The 26,310-nt window shown below is 38.3% G+C and overlaps 1 protein-coding gene across 1 annotated transcript in view; it reads right to left on the reverse strand.

Moving 5' to 3' along the window:
- Window positions 1-25,652, reverse strand: part of Shroom3 (shroom family member 3) — a 298,105-nt gene extending 272,453 nt beyond the window's left edge. The window contains exon 1 of the mRNA XM_077803374.1: window positions 25,488-25,652. Coding sequence (XP_077659500.1) covers window positions 25,488-25,652 — 165 coding nt within the window. The remainder of the gene's footprint in view (window positions 1-25,487) is intronic.
- Between the last annotated feature and the right edge of the window lie 658 nt (window positions 25,653-26,310).

Here is a 26,310-nt window from a genome sequence, read left to right on the forward strand (position 1 = left end):
TGTGTGTGTGTCACCATCACTTTTAAAAGAAATGATGTTCTAACATCACACACACACACACACACACACACACAAATATAGGAAGACTGATTTTAGAATTAAAGACTTTTCCTTTCCAAGAATGTCCTATGGGTATCCTTTTACTCTTTCTAAGGACTACTGAACACATGGTAGTGAGTCAACATGGGCCACACATGGTGGTGGTCCAAACCTGTTCCCCTTCTCCCAAAAGCCCAACTAAATAAAATGGTTCCTTTTGTGACTTGTCAGTCACAAGTTTGGGACTACTTCCTTGAAACAGAGGAAGAGCATCAGCCTGTAAGGCTGTTTTAAGAAGGTCTTAGTGAAGCTGAATGCGGTGGCACACGTCTGTAATCCCAGGAGGGAAGCTGTGACAGGAGGATCGTGAGCTCAAAGCCAGCCTCAGCAAGTACTAAGGTACTAAGCAACTCAGTGAGACCCCCTCTCTAAATAAAATACAAAATAGGGTGTGGCTCAGTGGTTGAGTGCCTGTGAGTTCAATCCCTGGTACCAAAAAAAAAAAAAAAAAAAGGTCTTGGTGAATCTGATGGGAAACCCCAGAGTGAAGATTGCCTGTCATGGTAGACATCAGGCAGGATGGCCTGGCTTCCAGAGCCACCATGCTCAGCCATCAACCAAAGCAGCCTAGGGAGAGTAAGCCTTGAGTGAATGCTGCTGTTGAGCCACAGGTACATCAGAAGGCCACTGGACAAAGATCTTCCTGGTAGCTGTTCCCCTAAGAGGGAGATCTAAACACTACCCTTCTTTTGATTGCTGCCACTTTTGAGACTAGCAGCCACTTAAAGTCATTTTTGGAATAAGATAGGTATGCATAAATATTTATATAAAGATAGGTTAGCGTTTTGGATAACTAAGTGATGTGGATCAACTTTAGTAGTGAGATTCAAGTGAAGTCTTGACCTTTTTACGGAGGGAAATTAAAGATTCTACAGATCTTTGAAGAATTCGAAATAATGGTTCTGAATGGACGCTAATTTTCGCACTCAAAACACCATCAGAAATCAGCAATCAAAGAAAAGACCATAGTGCTCAGGTGATAAATGAAGTTTGGGCTCAAGTCTATTTTATAGGACCTACTGTGTGGTTATTTCCCTGATTCTTCCAATGCTTGGAAACCAGTCCCATTTCCACACTGGAATGCAGAGAAAGAGCTAATACTGTGGAAAGCCAAATGGAAGCCCTTAGAAGTCCCCCTGCCCCACCCCAGAGAGTAAAAAAAAGCAGTTCCCCATTTCCTTGAAAGGATTGCTGACACCAAAATCTTAAGAGATGCAGGTATGTTGGTTTCTAATATTCCCATTTAACTTGCTAGTTTGGCCTGTGCAGATGATGAATTCATCTTGGGTAATGATTGTGGATTACTGTAAACCTAATCAGGCAACATCAATGTAACTGCTGTTCTAGATGTGATAACTTAAGCAAATCGACACAAGTGTCTGGCATCTGGTCCACAGCTATTGATCTTACAACTTTTTTCCATTTTCAAGGATCACCACAAGCCTTCACTATTTCACATACCTTCACTTACCTCAGGACTATGTCGACTTTCCTGATGTGCCATATTCTAGTCTACAGAGATCTGGGTCATCTTGACATCCCGCAGAACCTCTTGTGTCCACCTCATTTATGGTGTGCTAAATGGTACCCAATGAGCAGGTATTGAGTATCTTTATCCTAATTCCCTATATCAAATTTCTTGAGCTGTACCAACTGATGTAGATTCTATTTTCCTGATACAACCCCACCTTCTAAATTCTGTATGGACTAAGCCACATGTCTATGATTTTTCCATGCAAGTTTGAATTTCTCCATGAAGTCAGAGATCTTTTTGTACAGCTGATATGTTCCACACAAGGCAGTCAAACAAACCTTACTACCGGACTTACAAATGCCTTTGACTCCTTCATTTGACACTAGAGTCAATTCTGTTCTTTGGCTAATTTCATATGCCTACAAACAGAAGGCATTTATAAAAGCCTGTCATGATACAAAATAGGGCTGGGGATGTGGCTCAGTGGTGGAATGCCCCTGAGTTCAATCCCCGGTACCCTCCCCCCGCCCAAAAAAAAAAGCCTGTTATGGGTTGTGAAGCCCTAACCCGCACCATCCCAGAATGAGACTGTAGTTGGAGATAGACCCTTTAAATAAGTGATTAAGTTAAAAAGAGGCCATTAGTTCCTAATCCAATCTGACTGGTGTCCTTATAAAAAATTTGGACACCCAGTTAAAACTCCAGGATGTGTGCACACAAGGAAAGATCACAGAGAGAAAGTGGCCATCTGAAAACCAAGGAGGGAGGCTCTGGGAGAAACAAAACCCGCTGACCCCTTGATCTTGGACTTCTAGTCTCAAGAACACGGAGAAAGAAAAATCTCTGTTGTTTAAGCCACCCAGTCTGTGGTCTTTTGTTAAACCTGCCCTAGAAAACTAATACCTAGCCTATGATACGTAAATGTAATGTGGTTTTGAAAACTTTCAGTAGTAAGGAGCTTAAATGTTGGCACTCAAGGGTCAAACTGCCTTTACCTTTGTGTCTGTTTTGCTGTGTTTGTGCATCTGTGTCTCTCTGGACCCCTGTGTCAATCTATCTTCCCTGTGTCTGTGTCTTTTCTCTGTTGATGACTCTTTTCTGGTTTGGTTGTGTTCTTTCATTTGACTCTCTTTTGGTTTCCTTTCCCAATTCTCTTCCAATTAACCAGATAATACCAATGACTTACACGTTAACTACAGTTCTAAGAGCTTTACTTTCATGAACTCATTAAAAGTTCACAAGGATCCTACGAGATAGTTGCCACTTTTTATCCCACTTGTATAAATGGGAAAACCGAACGATAGCGATATTAAATAACATGTGCCAGGCATGGTATTGTTAAAAAGTGAGAGATCAGATTTGAGCTCCAAAAATCTGGCTCTAGAGTTTGTGCTCTTAATCACTGAACTTTTTCAGATTTTACATAAAAGGGAAGAATGACTGAATACTTCAGTCCATTTATGCTGCTATAACAAAATATCTGAGACCAAGTAATTTATAAAAAAGAGAAATTCATTTCTTATAGTTCTGGAGGCTGGGAAGTCAAAGATCAAGGTGATGATGGGTTTGGTGTCTGGTGAGAATCATTCCTTATGGATAACACCTTCTAAATGTCCTCAGATGGCACAGGGGCAAAAAGCCCTAGTTCCCTTGAGACCTTTTATAATGATTCTAATCCCATTTATAAGGGCTCTGCTCTCATGACTTACTCCCTTCCTATGTTCCAACATGAATTTTGGGGGAACACACACATATTCAAACTACAGCAATATCCATTCATAAATATTCTATTTTTATTGGCAGTCTAGGGATTGAACCTTGTGCATTAGAGGCAAGCACTCTACCAACTGAGCTACATCCCCAACCCCTCAGCACTTTTCTTTGGATAAATAATAGTATAAAGTCATCTCTTTTGGTAATAGTTTAAGTCCATAACACATATAATCCAGAGCAATCACAGACTCCCAACTCCTGGATCCAAATTTAAAATTCTAAAGATAAGGAGTCAGAATCATGACTTGATAATGTTAAGAAACATTTTCTTAAGAGCTAACCACATTCAATCCTCACAAGAACCTGGTGAATGAAAAGAAACAAGCACACTCTCCACATTTTGCAGAGGAGGAAATTGAGTCTAGGAGAGACTGGCCACCAGCAGCACGTTCACAAGGCCATTAGGATGTATCTTCGGTATCAAGGCCAAGGCTCCCAGCTCTCTGTACCACTCTGCTTCTCAGAGAAGTCCAGAGAGCCTAGATAGCAATGCTGCAAGCTGTCCTAAGTATTACTTTAGCAAAAGCACTGAGGATACTGATGGCTGCGACGCAGGCAGGGCCAGGGTGGTACAGTTCTCTGTGCCCTAGCATAGGCTGCGACATGACTCAGCACTAGTGAAGGGGAAAAGAGGGCGCAGGGCACCGTATCTGGCTATGTGAGATTTCCCTCCATGGATTTTTTTTCTCCGCCTACAGCTCCAACTGGACCCTGGTTAGTGAATGAGGCCTGACGGCAAATCCAAGACTGAATAAAAAGCTCCCTGCTGAAGGGCTGTCACAGCGGCTCAACCTAGGCTCCCGGGAACCTTGGCAAGCGGAAGAATCCTTTGTCTTCAGACTATGACAAGAGGGGGAAAAAATCCCAACTATTCGGCTGTGTAGCATCATTCAAGCCTGCCTTAATGGGGAAGGTCTAATGAGGAATGTAGTCTTTGAAAAACCTAGCGTTAAAAACCCCAGAAGCATTCTCACTGTACAATCCTACACAGTTATAATTAATAGGATTCAAACAGCAAATCAGAGATTATGTTACCATTTTACCCAGTTGGATGGCCGCAGACGCGTCTTTTCTTTACTGGTTATGTTCAAAGAGACCTCAGCCTGTTATTATAATCAAATGTGTCGGAGAAAACATTCCTATTCTTTGTGGATTCTATGGAGGTAGCAGGAATAAGAGAATAAAAGAAAAGGCAATTTTCAACTACCAAGTGAACCGCAGCTGTGCTAGGCCCTTCCTCTCCTCCCCCTCCTCTCCTGCTGTTGACCTATTAATGGATTCCTGCTCTTAAGATTAACTCAACTTTCACCAGGGAGCTGGACCAAAAATCAGTTGTGAACAATTTTGCAAACATAAGACATGGGTTTCTGGCGGGGTACATTTCACTTATTTATACCTCATGTGTATTCCGCAATAAATTCAAGAGTTAGCACTTCCAACATTGTGCTTCAAGCCTGGTTAAAATGCTTTCAATTGGGAAAAAAAAAAAAAAAAGACAAGTAGGGATACAGCACTTCAAAAGTGTATTTTCAATGAGAGAATTATATGGCACCTAAATGATAGCTCCATAAAATTTTAGTATATGTGTAGTTGGGAAAGGCACATAATGGATAAACACAATTACATGTAAATTTTTTTCTAATTTCAAAAGGTCCTCATTAGGGGAAGTGTAATGGGAAGTTATTGATGGGTATAAAATTTCAGCTTGGGAATATGAAAACAGTCCTGGGGATGGACAGTGGTGATGGTTGCCAACCACATTCTTAATTGCTGCTACATCATACAATTAAAAATGGTAAATACTTGCTAGGTCTGGTGGCCATCACCTGTAATCTCAGCAATTTGGGAGACCCAAGCAGGAGGATCCCAAGTTCAAGGACAGCTTGGGCAATTTAGTGAGGCCCTGTCTCAAAATAGGAAATAAAAAGGGCTGGCTAGGCATGGTGGTGCTCACCTATAATCCTAGAGACTTAGAGGCTGAGGCAGAAGGATGGAAAATTTGAGGGCAGATTAAACAATTTAGCAAGGCCCTAAACAATTTAGTGAGATCCTGTGTTAAAAAAAAAAAAAAGTGTGTGTGTGGGGGTGATCTGGGGATGTGACTCAGTGGGTAAGCATCCTGGGTTCAATTCCTGCTACCCCCCCAAAAAAAGGGGGGTTGAAGATGTGACTCAGTGGTTAAGTGCCCTGGGTTCAATCCCCAGTACCACCACTCCCCTCAAAAACAAACAAACAAACAAACCAGGGCTAGGGATATCACTCCATAGTAGAATGGCTCTGTGTTCAATTCCCAGTACCAGGAAAAAGAAGGGGAAGGAGAAGATGGTGGTAAATGTTGTATGGTTTAAATTTTACCATAATAAAAATGTCATCAGTATTTTTTAATTACTTCAAGATTATAGTTCATTCCAGAAACTTGCGAAAAAGTATAAAAAAGAGGAAAATATAAATCACTAAAAATCCCATGACTTAGACATAATCATCCTTAATACTTTTGTATGTATACCCTCCCAAATTTCGTCAAAAATATATATTTAGACAGGCATAGTGGTACATGTCTTCTGTAACCGCAGCTACTTGGGAAGCTGAGACAGGAGGATTGCAAGTTTGAGGCCAGCCTGGGCAACATAGCGAGACTCTGTCTCAAAAATAAGCAAATAAAAGACAAATAAAGCTAGTATAGATAGGTAGATAGATAAAGGTGAATATAACTGGGATTGTACTATGCATATGATTTAGCAATCTGCTTCTGTCACTCTATTGTAGATAAACATATTTTATATATTTTTATCGTCTGCATTATTGTTTTCAGTGGCCTCACAGATGATGGATATTGACAATGATAGATTTTTATAGCTTTTACTCTTCTAGATATATCAGTGAACATCTTTGAACATACATCTAACATAAATATTTCTTTAGGACAAGCCCAGAGAAATACAATTGCTGAGTATGCACATTTGTAATGCTAGTTCCCTTCAAAAAAGACTGCACCCATTTGTATTCCACTGAAAACATATGAAATTATTATCAAGTATATGTCACCTCTTCCTCATCTTTGTCAATCTTATGGTTCAAAGGCAAGTCTATCTAATTTCAGTTTTTATTTCTTTGATCACTAGGAAGGAAAATTCTTTTCTTGAAAATTTCTTGACCTTTTTTGACTGATTTTTTGTTTTGATTTGTTTCTTTTTTGTTGTTGGGTTGTTGATTTTGTGTTCATGTACTTTGCCAGACTCACTTTCATGTGTGGGATTTTTCCTTATTTATATGTAAGAGCTCTTTTTATATTAAGGATCTTATCTCTATTTATCATGTTATTTTTGGTTTAATTTTTCACACACTCAAATTTAACAGCTTTTTCTTTCCTAAATTTTTGACTTTGGTTAGCATGCTTTCCTTCCCTCAAATCATAGTTCTATGTATCTGTATTTTCTTTTGATACTTTAATAATTTTTTAAAACTATGACATAATAAAAGCCATATCTGAAAACCCCAGAACTAACAAACTACTCAATGGCTAAAGCTTTACTTCTAAGATCAGGAGAAATAAGACAAAGACGTCAGTTTTGTTTTTGTTTTCTTGGTACCAGGGTACTTCACCACTGAGCCACATCCCCAGCCCTTTTAAAAAATTTTTATATTGAGACAAAGGGTTTCTAAGTTGCTTGGGGCCTTGCTAAATTGCTGAGACTGCCTCTGAATTTGTGATCCTCCTGCCTCAGCCTCCTGGGCCACTGGGATTATATGTATACACCACCATCCCCAGCAAGGAAGCTAGTTTTAACCATCTCTATCCAACATAGAGTTGGAAATTCTAGCCAGAAAAATTGGTAAGAAAAATAAACAACATTCAAACTGTGTGGAAAGAAGTAAAATTTTCCATATTTGCAGATGACATGATCTTATATGTAGAAAACTCCAGAGTCCATCAGAAAAACAAAACCTGCTATAACGAATAAGCAAATTTGGCAAAGTTGTAGGATACATTTTCATGATTGTGTTTCTCTATACTAACAATGAACAAATTGAAAAGAAAATTAAGAAAACCACTTCATTGACAATACCATCAAAAAGAATTAAAAATTTAGGGATAAACTTAACCAAGGAAGTAAAAGTCTTGTACACAGAAAACTGTAAAATATTGCTGGAAGAAAGTAAAAATGACAGAAATGCTAACATGGGAAGACATCCTATATTCATGGATTAAACAGACTTAATATTGTTAAAATGTCAATACTATCTAAAACAATCTACAGTTTCAATGCAACCTCTATCAAAATCCCAAAACATTTATGGCAGAAATAGAAAAATCTACCCTAAAATTCATATGGAATCTCAACAAATTCCAAATAGCATAAAGAAAGAAAAGAAAAAGATATCAAAACTTAACTACAAAGCTACAATAATTAAACAAAGTCATGCTGTCATAAAGACATACATGTAGACCAATGGAATATAAAAAAGAGTCTGGAAATAGTGTATGTTGCCAAAGGATTTTCTACAAAAGTGCCAAGATCACCAATAGAAAAAGGAGAGTCTTTTTTGAATACACGGTATTGGGAAAACTGGATCTGAAATGAGACCCTTACCTAACCCCAAACACAAAAATTAGCCTAAAATAGATCAAAGGCCTAAATGTAAGTGCTAAAGCTATAAAACTCCTAGAAAAAAAAAAATAGAAAATGTCCATGACACTGAATTTGGTAATAATGTCTTAGATCAAAAGCAGAGGTAGCAAAATTTTTAAAATAGTGTGCTTCATCAAATTAAAAGTTGTATTCATTCAAGCACATGATCAACAGTTTAAACATGTAACCCACAGAATGAGAAAAATATTATTAAATCATGTATCTGATAAAGGATTCATATAGAGAACACATAAAAAACTACAAGTCAGGCTGGGGTTGTAGCTCAGTGGTACAGCGCTTGCCTAGCATGAGTGAGGTACTGGGTTCAATCCTCAGCACCACATAAAAATAAATAAATAAACAAAATAAAGGTTTAATTCTTAAAAGGAAATAAAAAGAAAAAACCTACAATTCAACAATAAAAAGCAAATGTTCCAATTTTTAAAATGAACAAAGGACTGATACAGATTTTCTCCAAATGGAATACATAGATGGCTAATATGCATATGAAAAAAAATTAAGTTCCACTAATCATTAGGGAAAAGCAAATCAAAACACAATTAGGAGGCTAGGGACATCGCTCAGTTGATAGAGTGCTTGCCTTGCAAGGCCTTGGGTTCAATTCCCAGCACCAAAAAAAAAAAAAAAAAACAACAACAAAAAAAAAATACAATGAGATATCACTTTAAACCCATTGAGAAGGCTATTACTAGAGAAAAATAAAAATAGAAAATGAAAAGTCTTGGCAAAGAAATGGAGAAATTGGAACCCTTGTGCATTACTGATGGTAGTATAACATGTTACAGCTACTGTGAAAAACATTATGATGGTTCTTCAAAAAATAGAAATATTATACAATGCAGCATATTATACAATCCAGCAATTCTGCTTCTAGGTATGTACCCAAAGAATTGAAAGAAGGAACTCAAACAGGTATTTGTACATTCAAGTTCACAGTAACATTATTCATAAAAGCCAAAGAGTAGAAACAGCCTACATATCCATCAATGGATAAATGAATAAACAAAATGTGGTGCATACATATATCAACATATTATTCAGCTTTAAAAAAAGAATGAAATTCTGACACATGCTACAAAATGGATGAACCACGAAAGCACTTTGCTGAGTGAAATAAGCCAGTCACAAAAGGACAAATATTGTGTGATTCCACTTATACGAGGCGCTCAGAGCAGTCAAATTCGTAAAAAGTAGAACAGTGGTTGACAGGCTGTGCACTAGGGAGTGAGGATTGGTGTTGAATAGGTACAGAGCTTCAGATGGGGAAGATGAACAAGTTCTGGATTGGATGGTGCACAACCATGTAAAATGTACTTAATGTAGCTAAATTATGCACTTAAAATGGCTAAGATGATAAATTTTTGGTGTGTGTATGTGTGTGTGTGTGTGTATTCTCTCTTTCTCTCTCTCTGTAGTGGGACTGAACCCAGGAGTGTTTTACTACTGAGCTCTATCCCCAGCCCTCTTTATTTTCTTTCTCTTTTTAAAAAATATATATTTTTTAGTTGGACACAATAGTTTTATTTTGTTTATTTTTATGTGGTGCTGAGGATCCAACTCAGGGCCTCAAACATGCTAGGCAAGCGCTCTACTGCTGAGCCACAACCCCAGCCCCTCTCTCTTTTTTTAAAAAAATTATTTTTTTAACTATTTTCTTTTACAGCATGCCTTTATTTCATTTGCTTGTTTTTTATGTGGTGCTAAGAATCAAACCCAGTGCCTCACATGTGGTAGGCAAGCACTCTGCCACTGAGCTCCAGCCTCAGACCCTCTATTTTTTTTTTAATTTTGAGACAGGGTCTCACTAAATTGCATAGGGAGGCCTCAGCCTCCCAAGTCACTGGAATTACAGGCATGTGCCACCATGCGTAACATGTTATGAATATTTTATTGTACCAACTTTGAAAGCATGATTGCCATAAAAGAAACTGAATAATACAGAAATAAATGAAGCAAACTTATTTCACTTATTAGACATAAATCTTTTATTTCTCTGGCTTTATTTTGCTGTTAGAAATAAACTAGATTCAGCTTTTATCTTTCCTGGACTTAGAATCATTTTAGAATCTCTTTTGCCCTCATTAATTAAAAGTAAAGTTCTTCAGGGCTGGTTGCAGACAATGGCAGAGCATTGTCTAGCCTAACTCAAGGAACTGGGTTCAATCCACAGCAGTGAAAGAAATGAAAATTTTATCTATATTGTGGGTTCATTTCTAGACTTCCTATTTTGTATTATGCTTTCACTGGTCAATATCTTGCTGCGGCAGGCTTTTCTTAAGGTATCACACTTAGGTATAAATTCATATGTACTAAAATACACAGATCAAAGGGTACCATTGAATGAGTTGGTTCAATGAGTTTTTCTTAATATTTTTTATTTTATTTATTTACTTATTTATTTTATTTATTTATATGTGGTGCTAAGGATCAAACCCTGTGCCTCACACATGCTAGGCAAGCACTCTGCCACTGAACCGCCACCCCAGTCCAACGTTTAATGAATTTTGATGAATGCATAAATTCATTTAGCCAGACAGATAAGACAGAATACTTCCATCACTGAAGGAAAATGCTTTGTGCCCTGGTCAGTCCCTAACCATAGAGGCAATCATTGTTCTGATCTTTTAGTGTTCATTAGTTTTGCCTGTTCTAAAATTCATATAAATAGAATAATTCAGTATGTATTCTATTGTGTCTGCTTTCTTTCATTCAGCACAAAACTTTTGAGCTTCATTTACAGAATGGTATAAATCACACATTTAGATTCTTAGAATAAATAGGACTCTAAAGTTTTTTCTAGAACTTCATTGTGGTCATCCTCCTTGACTTTGTTAAACATCAGTTAATTAAATCAATACTGAATGCTTAATATTATAGATAACAATTTATTCCATGTTTCTTAAACATTTTAATATTTCTTATTTTGTTTCCTTAAATTATTAATAAAACTAGATTATTCTCTGTATAATTCATTTGCTTTTTAATATGTTTATGGAGCTGTGCAACCCTTACCATGATCTATTTTGAAACTTAAAATGATAACATTCCATCACTTCAAAAAGAAACCTCAGAACTGAGGGTGTAACTCAATGGTTGAGCACTTGCCTAGTATGCATAAGACCCTGGTTCCAATCCCTAGCAGAGAAAGGAAAGAAGGAGAGGAGAGGAGGGGAGGGGAGGGAAAGAAAGGAAAGGAAAGGAACCTGTTTACAGTCACTGTCCACCCCTGTCCCTAGTCTAGGCAACCATTAATTTAGTCTCTTTAATTTGTCTTTTCTGCACATTTCGTAAAAATGGAGTTACATAACATGTATTCTTAATATCTTGTTTCCTTCCTTGAACATAATATTTTTGAGGTCCACCCATGTTGTAACATGTATCAGTGCTCGGTTTCTTTTATTGTCCAATAGTATTCCATTATATGTCCTCCAATGTTCTGTCTATCACATCATTTGGGTTTTTCCTACTGTTTAGATACTGAGAATGAGGCCTCGAACATTTGAGCATAAGTCTTTGTATTGGTGTATGTTTTTATTTCTCCTGGGTACATCCTTGGGGGTAAATCGATAACTCCATGTTCGATATTTTAAGCCATCTGGTTTCCAAAGTGGCTGCACCATTTTACTTTCCCACCCACATGTATGGAAAGAGGTGTTTTCAATCTTCCATGAAATGACAGCCCAGAGGAGACAAACCAAGGAATTCTGATGGAGAACAATGCACCTTCCCCCTGCTTGAGAGACAGGAGGATGGGAGGTGATTTCTCTGTGCTACATTCTGAAATCTCTATTCCACAGCCTCCCTGAAGCTGGAGAGGGCATGCATGTGTTCGGCCATCAATGCCATCAGTTGAAAATGAACATTAACTTGCCAAGGCCTCCCTCATTGTGATGAAACACCCCTCCCTGTGCTCACACACACAGAGTCACATATTTTTAAAAACACTTGTAAATTCCCATTAACACAAAGATTCAATAATCTTCCTCACCTATTTTTTGATAAAGTGTATGTTTATTTCTATTACTCAGAGTTCAGACTGCTACAGAAGTGTTTTCAATGAAAAGAAAAACAACGCTTTTTGCATTATTATATTCAAATAAGAATGTAGAAAAGAAAGAACTGGAGGCACATTTACTTTCTCTTGAATTGCTGATTTCATATAACTGACAACATGAATTATATAACACAAAACCTATTCATTATTCTATCCATTCAAGATCAAGTCGAGGTTTAAAGCAGGCTTATGGCTATTACACGAAGCTACTGTTTGTCAGTCTTCAGTGAATTCAAGCAAAAAGACCAGGGAAATTGGGAATGGACAACATAGTGAGTCAAAGAATATTACATTGTGGGGGAACAGCCCTAGAGAAAAGAAGCTTCTTGTATTGAACTTGGCAGTGGTACAAATTATACAAGCAAACCACATTTTACTGCTAGAAAGTAATTCTGTTATATCAGGCTTGGGGTGGGTTGGAAATTACGTTACATTCCATTGCCTGCTTAGGTGGGAAACTTCATAGCACTTCTATGTTATACTGTCAAATATTGGGGGCTGAAAATAGTACATTGTCCACTTTTCTTTTTGTGTTATGTTTGTAGCATACATTCAATAAGAACAGAAGCAACATAAATAAAATTCTACAAAAGAAACCATTTTCAGAGAACCCCAAATGAATAATTTTCTGTCTATTCTGCTTGGGCGGGGGGGTTGTCACATTTTCCTTAAGTTTATGGACTGGAAGGAAAACTCAGAGGGAAGGGAGCAAAACCTCTTGAGAAACAACGGGATGACAAAAGCAGAAATGGGGCTTATCAACCAAGTCAGTGAGAAAGAGAGAAAACTGGCCCACCCTGAGGGATGTGGAGATGAAGAAGAGAACTGGAAAATATCATATCTGGGGATGGATTTTTACTGTGTAGTACTCAAGAAATGGTTAAGTCTAAAATACTATAGAGGTCCTTCTGCTTGAATGGAAAGACCACAGGCTTTCTAAACAGAGATATCCATGTCAGACTCGAGGTCCAGCTTTCATTTAGTGAGTCCTCTCCAAAAGGTGGTTGTTCTCCTTTGGATTTCCTTATATAAAGAGACCCTGAGACAAGGACTGGGGCTGTAGCTGAGTGGTAGAGCGCTGACTTTGCATGTGTGAGGTACTGGGTTCGATCTTTAGCACCACACAAAAATAAAGATATGTGTCCATCTAAAACTAAAATATATATATATTTAAAAAAGAGAGAGAGAGAGAGACCCTGAGACATGACTTCAAATGCCAAATGGTTAATCTGGGAAATAAAGAACCCTAATAGGGAAGTAGACAAACAACATAGGAAGGAAAGGCATTTGACCTTGATATAGCATCAAACCAGCTATCGGTGTGGGTGACTGGAACATAATTATGCAAGAGAAATTCTAGGAGCTAGTGGAAAGCACACAACTTGGTCATCCCACCGGAGGAATAAGAGAGCTGTGCTATTCATATAGCAACTTCAGTCAGTCACGGGTGGAGGGTTGCTCCTAGTGACATTAATTTGCATCCCACCATGCAAAGGGAAGGCAAAATGAAGCCCTTAAACAAAGAACTATGATGCTGACAGTTGGAACTCTAGCTAAAGTGCAGAGAAGTGTGGGATAGCAGTAGTAGAGCCAGCAACAATGGTTTAAAAAAAAAAAAAAGGAAAACATACCCTTTGTGGGTGCGGGGACTTAATCCATGGTTGTTTCCCAGTGCATCCGATTTTATGCATTCGATGAATAATGTATTGACCAAATATGGTAGTGAAAGGGACTTAACTTTAAATTTTGGCTTCATCACTTATGAGAAACCTCTTTCTCTTTATATAAAAACAAATATCATTTTAATGGAATAATGATGAACCAAACATAGCACCTGACCCACAGTAGAAACTGAGTAAAGGTAAACAATGCCACTGTGGATTTATTTCCTTCTTCCTACTTCGTAATACTTCCTTTTTTATTTTCCCCACTCTATTGAAGAAACAGTGGAGTACTAGTACTTTATGGTGCCTGAGTTCAGAAATTTGCAGCACATCTTGACCCACCGAGAGGGTTTTATACCAACTGTTCATAAAGGTCAAATTCATCCACTTATGTATGTAGAGGAAACTATGATAGTAATCGTTTGAAGAGAGTGCCAACAACTCATTGAATCATAGACTTGGAGCCAAGTGTACCACTCACCATGCAATCCTGAAGAATAAATGAGACTAATTCTTTCTTTTAACTTCCTCCCGCTGTCCTGTGCTTAGGGGAACGACTGCTTTGTTTGATCTGCTGCTCATTAGCAAACACTCAAAAGTAAAAATATGGGGCGGGAGGAATGAAACACACACACAAAATCAAGGCAGAAGAAGAAAACATCAGCTATTTTTTGCCTTCCCATCCCCAACAGTTTACTCTCCTATTCCTTCAATTATCAATCTCAACACCCAACATGTGTATTTATTTCTGGAACCCAGTCAGATCCTGGGTCTGAATTCCAGAGTCTCATTTCCCAGTTTCCATGAGACAAGTTCTTAAAAACACAAACTTCTTGTAATTAAAAGAACCAATAAAAAATTCGAAAAACACAAACTTCTCAGAGAAGAGACACGAGATGATGAAAACCTAAATTCTCTCTCTACAACTTTATCCATTAAAAATCTGAACTTTTTGGGCTGGGGTTGTGGCTCAGTGGGAGCGGGCTGGCCTAGCATGTGTGAGGCACTGGGTTCGATTCTCAGCACCACATACAAATAACTAAAAATGAAGGTCCATCAACAACTAAAAAAAATTTAAGGGGCTGGGGATGTGGCTCAAACGATAGCGCACTCGCCTTGCATTCGCAGGGGGCTGAGTTCGATCCTCAGAACCACATACAAATAAAATAAAGATGTTGTGTCCACCGAAAACTAAAAAAATAAATATTAAAAAATTTTCTCTCTCTCTCTCTTTAATTTTTTTTTTAAATTCGAACTTTTCAAGGGAAAAAAAAAAGACAATTAGTTCAAAAAATCCACTCTTCCTTTCTACCTTACTGCAAATGTGTGGCTCAGGACATAATTTAATAACCAAAGTGCACTTAGCCCAACTAACCCAAAAAGTGCTTAATTCCACTTAAAGTGTCTGTGTTTTGTTCTGAATCCATGTCAGAGTTATTTTTCAATTTTGAGATCTTTAGAAATTACTGGAATCCGTGTTCCAGAAACCAAAAAATGGGGTGAGAAATGAGGCCACTAGACTGAAACCATAGCAGATAGCAATAGCTTTGAGATTAATAGTTTGCATAGAGTCCCCAAGATTATGCCGAGTATACTATGAGGAGAGCCAGGAAATCTACCTTGCAGGAGAGGTCAATGTTAATGAGAGTCATGGGACCAGAGCAGGTGGAATGAGTATAGAAAGAGCCAACTCAGTAGAAGAAAAACTGTAAGAACAAAGCAGAGGTACTTTTTTGTGAACTAAGCAAGAGCTAGAAAGTGACAAACAAAGGAGATAATGTTTGGTACAATGGACGCGCTGCAGGAAGACCATCAGTTGTGATACCCATCTCATAACCCAGTGTCTTCACATGAGTGAAGTTCATGGGTAGCATGAACTTGAAGCCCCCCAGCAGATCAGTGCTCTATCAGTTTGCAGCTCAAGTCTGATTCGCTATGTTAACAGGATTTAACCCTTGTCAACTTTAAAAAATTTCTTGTTCATTTAGCAATTCTCTTTGGGTACCCAAAGTGATTTAGGGATTGAGATTTTTATCATGCTCTACCCATGTAATGGAATTGTCCAGTCCAAATAGTACGAATATTGAGCCAAGATCAAGACTGGAACCCCCATCCAGGAAGGAAAATTAGCTAAATGCAGGGGTTGTGAAGATGTGGAAGGTCCAATTTAATTCTCAGCATCAACATCCTCACTAGAAGGAATTTTTCAGTCTTAAAGTTTAAAAGGTCTTAGATCTGCCCCTACCTAGTTTTATTATGATCCTCAGCAAATTCTCAGCTTCATTATCTATAAAATGGAAATAATCATAGGCCCTCACAGAACTTTGTGAAGCTTATGCGTGTTGGCAGGCCTGTTACAGAGCAGGACTTGGTAAAGCAATGAGCATCACTGCAGAGGAGCCAATGAGCTAGAAGTTGCTGGGGCCGCTTGGAGCCAATCATCAGCTGGCAGTCTGAAAGTTTGCTGGGGCCCCTTCGGCTATGGCTCTCAACAGTAAAGTTAGACATATCTCTGTCAAAAGCAATCCCAGCAAATTTTGTCAGCTTCTAGTGAAAAATAACCCAAAAGATTAGAATCGGGTGTGGTGGTACATGCCTATAATCCCAGCAGCTTGGGAGGCTGAGGCAGGAGGAATGCAAGTTCAAAGCCAGCCTCAGCAATGGCCAGGTGCTAAGCAACTCAGTGAGACCCTGTCTCTAAATAAAATACAAAATAGGGCTGGGGATGTGGCTCAGTGGTCGAGTGCCCCTGAGTTCAATCCCTGGTACCAAAAAAAAAAAAAAAGAAAGAAAGACAGACAGAAAAAGAACCCCCTGGGCAGCCCTGCCAAAATCAAAGAAAATAAAATGACAAAAGTTACAAACATACCAAGAGCGCCTTGAAATAAAGATGTAGATAAAATCTCATAAATCTCTCAGAAATGGACATACCAAACAGATGCAGGGGAATGAAAAAATGCAGTTGACGTCAAAATAAATTCAGGCTGATGGCCAGGACAGAGTTCGCCACATCAGTCTGCCAAGTTAGGAAGGCATCCTGGGAAGGCAGGAAAGGATTGTCACTTCCATTCTACAGATCAGACACCCCAACAGTGTACCAATGTAGCTTTTGTGGGGGAAAGTCACTAGCCAAGGAGGAGAAACAGTACTTGGATTTAGCAGAGAATCTTTGCCTCATTTTGTTGCATAGAGAAGCGCCTGGGAGGTCAGAGCACTAGAGATGGATGGACTCCTGGGATGGACCGGGTGGGAGAACAACAACTCTGCAGCTCTCTGGATAAGATGCTCACTGTTTGGAACCACATCAAAGGCAGAGATGTGGGAGAAACTGTCTATGGGTTAGTTCAGATCCAGAATGTCCTTTGAGGTTTTGTTTTTTCAAAGATTGATAGTAAGTCTCTCATTATGTGTCTCCAATCACACTGTGGGCTCACTAAAATGAGATGAATATTTCTTCAATTAAATTGTGTTCTCTGAGTAGGAGGCAGAGCCTTGGGAATGTATTAACTTTAAAAGAAAGCAGAGTTCTTACTGATGCTAACATCCATTTGGCAAGTCAGCATGTTACACGAATAAAAGTCAATTCCAACAACTTTCAAAGGATCACAGCTTAGTTTGCGTTTTAAAATACAGAGCACTTCGACCAATGTTTTGGCGACTTTTAAGATGTTAAATAAAAACACGAATTTCCCTTTCTTTTTTCCAAATCTTATTTAACTCAACATACATTTGCCATAAGTTATATATATATATATATATATATATATATATATATATATATATATATATATATATGACATCATTAAATTAAAAGTCAGATTTAGAGGTGGAGATGTAGCTCATTTGTAGTGCTCTTACCTAGTATGTGTGAGGCTCTGGGTTCAACCCCTAGTAACACACACACACACACACACACACACACACACACTCAAATTTAAACTGCTTACTTTATTTTTTTTTAAAACAGGTTTTTCTAGTATCCTGTTTGCATACTGCCCTAGAAAGCTTTCTAACAAAAGATTTTTAAGATCCTTTTTAATGTTCATTTATCTTCCTCTTTATTCATTAATACATTTTCATTTTCACAATTGTTATGAATACTTTAAGCATTCTGGATAACTGCAAAGAAAGAAGGGAAAGAGGAAGGGAGGGAGGAGGGAGCCAGGTGCAAGGGAAGGTCCCTCAGCTTCAAGAAGTTAACATTGCAACAGGAAAGCTAGGACTCAGGCAAAAGCATATATGGCACAGCCAGAAAGTAATTACTCCCTCACTAGCTGGAATTTATGTGCATGCACCCACACACAATCTGTTTCCTGAAACAAACCACCTGCAAATAAATAAGCCTTTTTTGTGCCTCACTTTTCTCTCTGTTCTATAAGGAAATTGGATTATAAAATTACTGAGATTCCTCTTTAAGTCACTTAGTATTTACTGAAAATTCGCTATGTGTGAAATGAGAAGTAATTTCCCAGGAGAAGCAGGATATCCAGCATAAATAAAACTGAAATGGCCTTAAAGAGATTACAAATTATTCACAGGATGCTAACAACTACTTTACTAGAAGACAGTATGAATAAAGGTGCTGAGAAGCCAGGTGCAGTGGTGCATGCCTGTAATCCCAGGGGCTCAGGAGGCTGAGGCAGGAGGATCTCAAGTTTAAAGCCAGCCTCAGCAATGGCGAGGTGATAAGCAACTCAGTGGGACCCTGTCTCTAAGTAAAACACAAAAAAGGACTGGGGATGTAGCTCAGTAGTGATGTGCCCTTGACTTCAATTCCTAGTACCAAAAAAAGAGCTGCAACAAGTTTTTGTTGTTGTTGTTGTTGTTTAAAGGTGCTGGGAGATGGGAGGAAAGATAGAAGTGGACTAAATACTGAAGGAAGAAACAAAATTGTTCAAGAGAGATGAGGCTACCTGGTATGACAGGCAAAAAAATGTTAAAGAGAGAAATTCAAAAAGATTGGGTATTTTAAAAGATGAAAATAACAAGCTGATTTAGCTTGGAACTTGGAAGAAAGTGAAAAGGATGAATTTGTAGTAAACTAGATTAACCAGCCCAGAGTTTTGGGGCACTGCCTTTAAGTCAATTTCAAAAAGAACTCAGGAACTGTGGCTGAAGATCTAGTAAAGTAAGCCTTGTTGTACTGTAGAAGAAATGGGCAACGAGAGATTGTATAGCTAAGGTTGATGTGTCTTAGTGTCCTTCTAGTGTTAAGAAACATAGAAGGTTGAAAAGTGCTGAGTCTGCCTGTGCCTGTAATCCCTGAGATTTAGGAGGCTGAGAAGGAGGATCACAAGTTTGAAGCCAGCCTCAGCAACTTAGTGAGGCCCTAAGCAACTTAGCAAGACCCTGTCTCAAAAATAAAAAAAGGGGCTGGGGATGTGGCTCAAGCAGTAATGTGCTTGCTTGGCATGCGTGGGGCACTGGGTTCGATCCTCAGCACCACATAAAATAAAATAAAGATGTTGTGTCCACTGAAAACTGAAAAATAAATATTAAAAAATTCTCTCTTTCTCTCTTTAAAAAAATAAAATAAGGGGCTGGGACGTGACAGTGGTTAAGCACTCCTGGGTTCAATCCCTAGTACAAAAGAGAGAGAGAGAGAGAGAGAGAGAGAGAGAGAGAGAGAGAGAGAGAGAGAGAAAAGAAAAGAAACAAAAAAAAATAGTGCTGAATCTGGATGTACTAATATAGAACATCCAGAAATAAGAAAAATGTCAATATGGCTATTCACACAATTCTGTTCCAAATGAGTAATTTCTAACCTGTGGACAACCAGGTTCCTAACCTGTTTATACTTCCAAGGTTTCTCATAGTGCAATAAAGCAGTTCATTTCACTTTGAAATGGTAGGCTGATTGGAATGTTCTGGATGATTCTCTCCAGTGGAGTAATGTAAAGAGAACTAGTATGATATTAGATCATATAAAGCTAGAAGAATCCAGTGATTTGTAGTTCCTTCCCCTCATTCATTTCCTGCCTCATTTGTAACCTATTTTAAAATATGAGTAGTGTCAACCAGTAGGAAGCCTGGGAACATATATGAAATTCACTTAGCAATAACATACCTGAATTCACTTAGCAAGCACACTGCCCTACAGATTAAAAAAAAAAAAAAAAAAAAAAAGGAAAGAAAGAGATGGAGCCTTGGTGGACAAGGCCTAGAAGAGGCTGGGATTTGGTTGGGCAGGAAAAGGATGGTCTTACAGGTGGGAGGAGTTCCAGAGAAGGAAGGTGAAGGCACACAGAAGATGGAACCTGCAGGATCTGCCCAGAAGAAGGTACAGAGCCCAGTTCGAGCAAAGACACCTCCCAGGGGAGCAAGAATCAGAAATATGAGCACAAAAAGGAAAGCCTTGACCAGCACATTGCTGCACATGGATGACAAAAAACACAAGGATAGTGGCTCATGCTTAAATTCCAAAACCCACATTTGAAGAGCATAAAAAACACTTTCTAGGGGGCTGTGGCTCAGCGGTAGCACACTTGCCTGGCATGTCTGAGGCACTGGGTTCGGTCCTCAGCACCACATATAAATAAATAAATAAAATAAAGGTTTATCAACAGCTAAAAAAAAAAATTTTTTTTAAAAAAACTTCTCTGGGAGAAAACACCCATGAAGATGCTTGCCAAGAGCAGTAAGAGGCTCCTCAATTCATAGGTCTTGATCTATTTAAAGAAATTGATTGAGTAGCAGTCACAAGTATTTTATGGGACCTTAATTTTTTTTCCTCTAATAAATCTGAAAACATAAAACAAAAGATCAATGCCACATTTCACGCAAATAATAGCCCTGGATAGCTAAACTGTCAGGCAATGGTGACTGAATGGCCTACTGGTCATAAGTGTGTCAACTTTGAAACCAGAAAACAGGAGTACAAATCCCAGCTCTAACACTTACTAGGTAGGAGAGCTTCAGCAAGCTACTCAAATTCTGTGTCCCACTTTCTCATGAATATCCATCACTGGGGTACTTATATTAGCTTCTGCAGGGAGTTGTGGAAATTAAATGAGTCAACATGTGCAGATCTCTTGGAAGAGAGCCTGGAACACAGTGGGCACTCAGTAAGTGCCAGCCGTTGTTGTTGTTTATTGTTATTACTTATTTTATGAGCCCTGGGAGCAGGTGCATCCCCACTGCAGGTGGAACTGCTTTTCTCAGCTACAATGCAGTGAATGAGTCATAATAAAACCCTGCTGCCAACTTCCTGAACTATTGAATTGCCTGAGCACTCACTTACAATCACTATTAAAAAGAAAAAAAGTTACCCTTTCTTTTTGAAGTTCATAGATTACAGAGGCTCCTCAACCCCACCTTTCCTTTTCAAAGACATTAAATCCCAAAGAAAGCAATTGGAAAATGATTTCTTTTATTGCCACCCCTTTGTAGTTCCTTTCCCCCCATTCATTTTCCTGCCTCATTTGTACCAAAAGAAAAATGATTCTTCATGCACCATATTGTTCTCCGTAACCTGGCAGTTTATACCTGCTGGGGAAATGTGTGCATGCCTCTCATATGTGTGATTCAATGTGTACTATTCCTTCCCTTCCCTTGAAATGGGAAGTCACCCTACTTTGTGATAATAGGGGACATTTGGGTAGTGGTGCATGAGCTAATATGCACTTTTTTTTTAATTGAACACAATACCTTTATTTTATTTATTTATTTTTATATGGTGCTAAGGATCGAACCCAGAGCCTCACATGTGCTAGGTTAGCGCTCTATCGCTGAGCCACAGCAGCAGCCCTAATTTGCATTTTTTTCATTGTCCTTGAAAGAAAGTCTGGGATATGCACTACCAGCCACCAAATTTCACTTTAGACTCATTTCTAGTACTGCCTTCATTATATGGACCTTCGCTAATACTCAAACACCCTAGGATTGGCAAAATATGCCCTTTTTAAAGACATTTGCATTAGAATCCCCAGAACCTGTAAATATGATAGGTTATATAGCAAAGGGGGAAGTGAGGTTGCAAATGGTATCAAGGTTATACATCAGCAGATTTTTAAATAGGAAGATTATCCTGGATTATTCTGAAAAGCCCAATAAAATTACAAGGGTACTTACAGGTGGAAGAGGTAAGCAGAGTTAGAAGTAGGAGCTATGTGAATTGAGAAGGACTCAACTTTGCCTAGCTGGCTTTGAAGATGGAGAAAAGGTACTATGCACCAGGTCAAGTGGGTCTCTAGAACTTTCAGGCCTCTAGAAGATGGAAAGGGCAAGGAAGTAGATTCTCTTTCACAGTGTCCAGAAAGGAAGAGAGCCTGTTGATACCTGGATTTTTGTCCAGTGAGACCTGTGTCAGACTGCTAACCTACAGAACAGTACATTAGTAACTTGTTTTGTTTTAAACGGCTTGGTTTGTTGTAATTTGTTACAGCAGCAATAGGAAACTAATACACACTCCATCTCTGGAGCCCTGCCTGGCATCCTCCATTTCTTGGGACCCTGTCTCCCTGCCTAAACTGCCCACTGCTGTATTTTGTCTTTTGCTAGTTAATTCAATAAAAATTATCAAGCACTTATTCTTTGGCAGGTGTTGTTTTAGGTCCTGGAAATGCAAGATGAGTAAAACATAGCAATTCCCTTTCTTTGTTCTTTTTTGGTACCAGAGATTGAACTCAGGGGTACTCAACCCCTAAGCCACATCCCCAGACCTATTTTGTATTTTATTTAGAGACAGGGTCTCACTGAGTTGTTCAGCACCTCACTGTTGCAGAAACTGGCTTTGAACTTGCGATCCTCCTGCCTCAGCCTCTGGAGCCGCTGGGATTATAGGCGTGCACCACCGAGCCTGGCAGCAATGCCCTTTCATTTACCCAACAAATATTTCTGTAGTCAGACTCTGGGTAGATGTGGTGGAGATGAAAAGAAAATAGTTCTTGTCCTAAAAATGTTCACAGATTTCTGAGAAGGCAAGCAACATAAATAAAATATCATGATTCAATGTAATAAGTATATGATATAGGAGTATGGAAGAGAGACCACCTAATGCAGCTGGAACACATCAGGAAAACTTCAGAGAGAAGAAATGAGGCATCCACCAATAGGGCTTTGCTGGACAGACAAGATGGGATGATTTGTTCAAGAGTTTTAGAGCAATGTGACACCTGAATTGTGGCTAGTGCAAATGATCAGAATTTTAAATGTTACTTCATTTTTTAAATTTTTATTTATTTATTTATTTATTTATTTATTTATTTATTTATTGTGATGCTGGAGATTGAACACAGGGCCTTATGCATGGTAGGCAAGCAGTCTTACCAACCGACCTATATCCCCATCCCATGTTACTTCATTTTTTGGTTAACTTTAATTGAAATGGAAATAGCTGCATATAACTGTTGGCTACCATTTTGGGCAGCATGGACTGTATCAGATTGTACCCTTGTAAAGATTGCCTTCTCTTACCCTTCTTTCCTATTTCTTTCTGAATGGAAAGCATATGTGATAGCAACTCATCTTAGGCCACATCAATGGAACATCAGCCCGGGATGGAAGTAAGGACAAAGTAAAAGGAACTTGAGTCCCTATTAATATTAAGAGCCACCTTTCAGTTTGGATTATACTCAGATCATTATGTGAGATGAATAAATTCCTATATTATTTAAATTGTTGTTTGTTGGATCTTTGTGCAGTAGTCAAATTGATCTAATATAAATGCCTGTTAGAATAAGAAAAACAATAATTATTATCTTTGCTTAGATTTTTTTGAGCTACTTCTATGTAGCAGAACCTACGTTAAATGCATGGTCACATTTAATTCCTACACAGCCTAATAAAGTAGATAGTAGTATGTACCCATTTTGTAGATACCATGGAGGTTTAGAGATGCTAGCTCAGTAGAGGGCGGATTAGACCTTTCTGACAACAAACATCTAATAAATGGATACATAATATTTTATCATTAATGGTCAGGAAAATTGAGGATATAAGTTTTAAAATGCAAGGGATAATGTTTGCTGCAGACATTCTCAGTTTTTTACCCAATAGCCATTACTTTCTTTTTCCTTTAAAAAGAACCCCAGTTTGTTCAAACAGTACCCAAAGATTCCTTGACTTCAGGAGGGGAGGCCTCTATTGTAGAACCCATAAAAGAAATCATAACTGGTTTAAAATAGTCCTGAAAATTTAATTCCCTTTTGCCAATGATTGGTCTAAGAGTAGGCATGTGACACAGTTCTGGCCAATGAGATGTAAGCAAAAAATCTGATGGAGGGCAGCAAAACCCTACCTGGAGTCAAGAGGATGCTGGAGGTGCTGTGTCCATGCTACAGCCTTAAAGATGAAAGCCCACATAATAGGAATGACAGAGTAAAGGTCTAAGTGGGACCCTCAATGACCTTATTGAGCTGCTGTTCTTGCCTGGTTAGCCTAACTCTAGATTTCTTTTCTTTCTCTTTCTTTCTTTTTTTTCTTTCTTCTTTTCTTTCTTTAAGAGCTCTTTAAAAAATATTTATTTTTAGTTGTAGTTGGACACAATACCTTTATTTTATTTATTTATCTTTAGGCCGTGCTGAGGATAACCAGGGCCTCACATGTGCTAGGCAAGCACTCTACCGCTGAGCCACAACCCCAGCCATAGATTTCTTATAGTATGAGAAAAGCCAATCTCAATTTACTTTAGGCCACTATCAATTAAGTTTTTAAGTTTTTTTACACCTGGAATCCTTCCTAACTCACAAACACACATCCTCTGTTTTCCTTAAGAAAGCTAAGGAAAGGGTCACATGGTTTATAGAATATCTCCAATACATTCATGGCTGGTTGTTGTGAATCCCAAATCCCAGGAGCTCTCCACAGTAAAAATCACTTTGATCTCCCTCAAAACACTTTTGGGGATATAAGGTATAATAAATAACAGAGATCAAATGCAATACCTATTGTCTTTTTCCCCAACTTCAAACCAAAAAAAAAAAAAAAAAAAAAAATTCTCCTTTAATTACAAACATTTCTTAAGGGAATGCACACATACAAAAGATGCTTAAATTCTGTTGCATTAGACTATTAATAGTCTAAAAATTTTTAATAAACATTATAACAAGTAATGTTAATTTCTATAGTTGAAGAGAAAAGCAGAAATACCTAATGCACAAGGATTCATTCAATGGTTTAACTACTCACACCAAAAGCTAACTGAAGAATTCAATATGACTCATGTCTAAAAATAGATTCAAATACACAAAAAGATGTTTACACAGAATAGTGTGGGAAAAGTATTGTTTTGCTCTTAATTATACTGAAAGCTGAATTCTCCTGAGTGTGTAAAAATAAGCAATAAATAATATTTATGCAATAAATCATCCAGAATTATAAACAATGTTAAATATTTTTAAAAGCTAGATATTTTCAGTTGAAGGGAGACAGAGCAGATATTTTTCTGTTCATAACGTATTATGCCACCATCTGACCATGCTGTTAATCTTTAATCTGATTTATAACTGAAAAGCTCATGTGGCAACTGATCTTACACCATTTCATTCACAAAAAGGGAAGATTATCCATCAAATGAGCACATTTTTCCTGGGATTTCACAGAGTAAATGAGCCAGGCATATTTCTCTTTCAAATACCAAGCTATCCGAAATATTTCCAGTTAATCAGAAAGGCATGAAACATCAAATTAAGTAATATTGAGGCAATCCTTGGAATTATTTTGCGGTTTTGACCCATCTGACTAAAGTTTAAAAATCAGGGTGTAGGGGAAAGGGTGTAAAAAAAAAAAAACCAATATGAATAAAGATAACATTGAAACAAGAAGCAGCTTACCTTAGAGATGATTAATGGTTCTCCATGCTCCAGGCCACCTTTCAAAGTAAAACCCCAGGGAGCTCCTCCCTCCAGGAATGCTTCCAGATAAATGTACCTTCCCTTGGGGGTCGCACTGGGGTTTAACGTGGCACCAGTCTCATCAAAGTTCTCTGTGCTCTTCATCTTGCCGAAACCTTGATCCCTCGAGTTCAATTTAAAATGCCCGAGGCAGATTCGGGCGCTTCTACAGCCCAAGCTGTCCGATCCTGACACATGCTGGCCAAAGACAGGTCTGGAGAAAAGAAATTCTTCCTGATGTACAAAGTTCCTCCTAGCTCCACTCCAAGATGCTGAGGCAGAAGGATTTCTCACTTCAACATTTTGCAATATAAATCTTGCTCCGGGGGAATTCTCACGGAAGCCCCCAGTGGTCTCTCTCTTTCTCTCTCTTGTCTCCGTTTGTAAAAACTTCTTTCAACGGTCCGCTCCGAAGACTGCTTTTTTTTTTTTTTTTTTTTTTCTGGAGCATACATACACCCAAACTTTTTCTGTATATTTTACAGAGAAAAGCCTCACGCTATCTAGGAAGAAAATGACAAAAACTCAAAGGAATACCTCATTTTTGATTGATTACCAACCCTTTCTTCTTCTCGCAGTGAAATTTACCATTACAATAGCCTCCTCCCTCCCCAGAAATAGCTTTAAAAGAAAGCAAGCACTTACTATGCTTCTGCTTGTTTCAGAATTTTCTAACGTGTCCTAAAGGGATCGGAAAAACTGCCGTCCCTATTTACTCCCCCACCCCACCCCCAGCAATAACTTCATAGTTTGCTTCTTGGGG

The sequence above is a fragment of the Urocitellus parryii genome, chromosome 10 (genome assembly GCF_045843805.1).
Source record: "Urocitellus parryii isolate mUroPar1 chromosome 10, mUroPar1.hap1, whole genome shotgun sequence".
Taxonomy (NCBI): domain Eukaryota; kingdom Metazoa; phylum Chordata; class Mammalia; order Rodentia; family Sciuridae; genus Urocitellus; species Urocitellus parryii.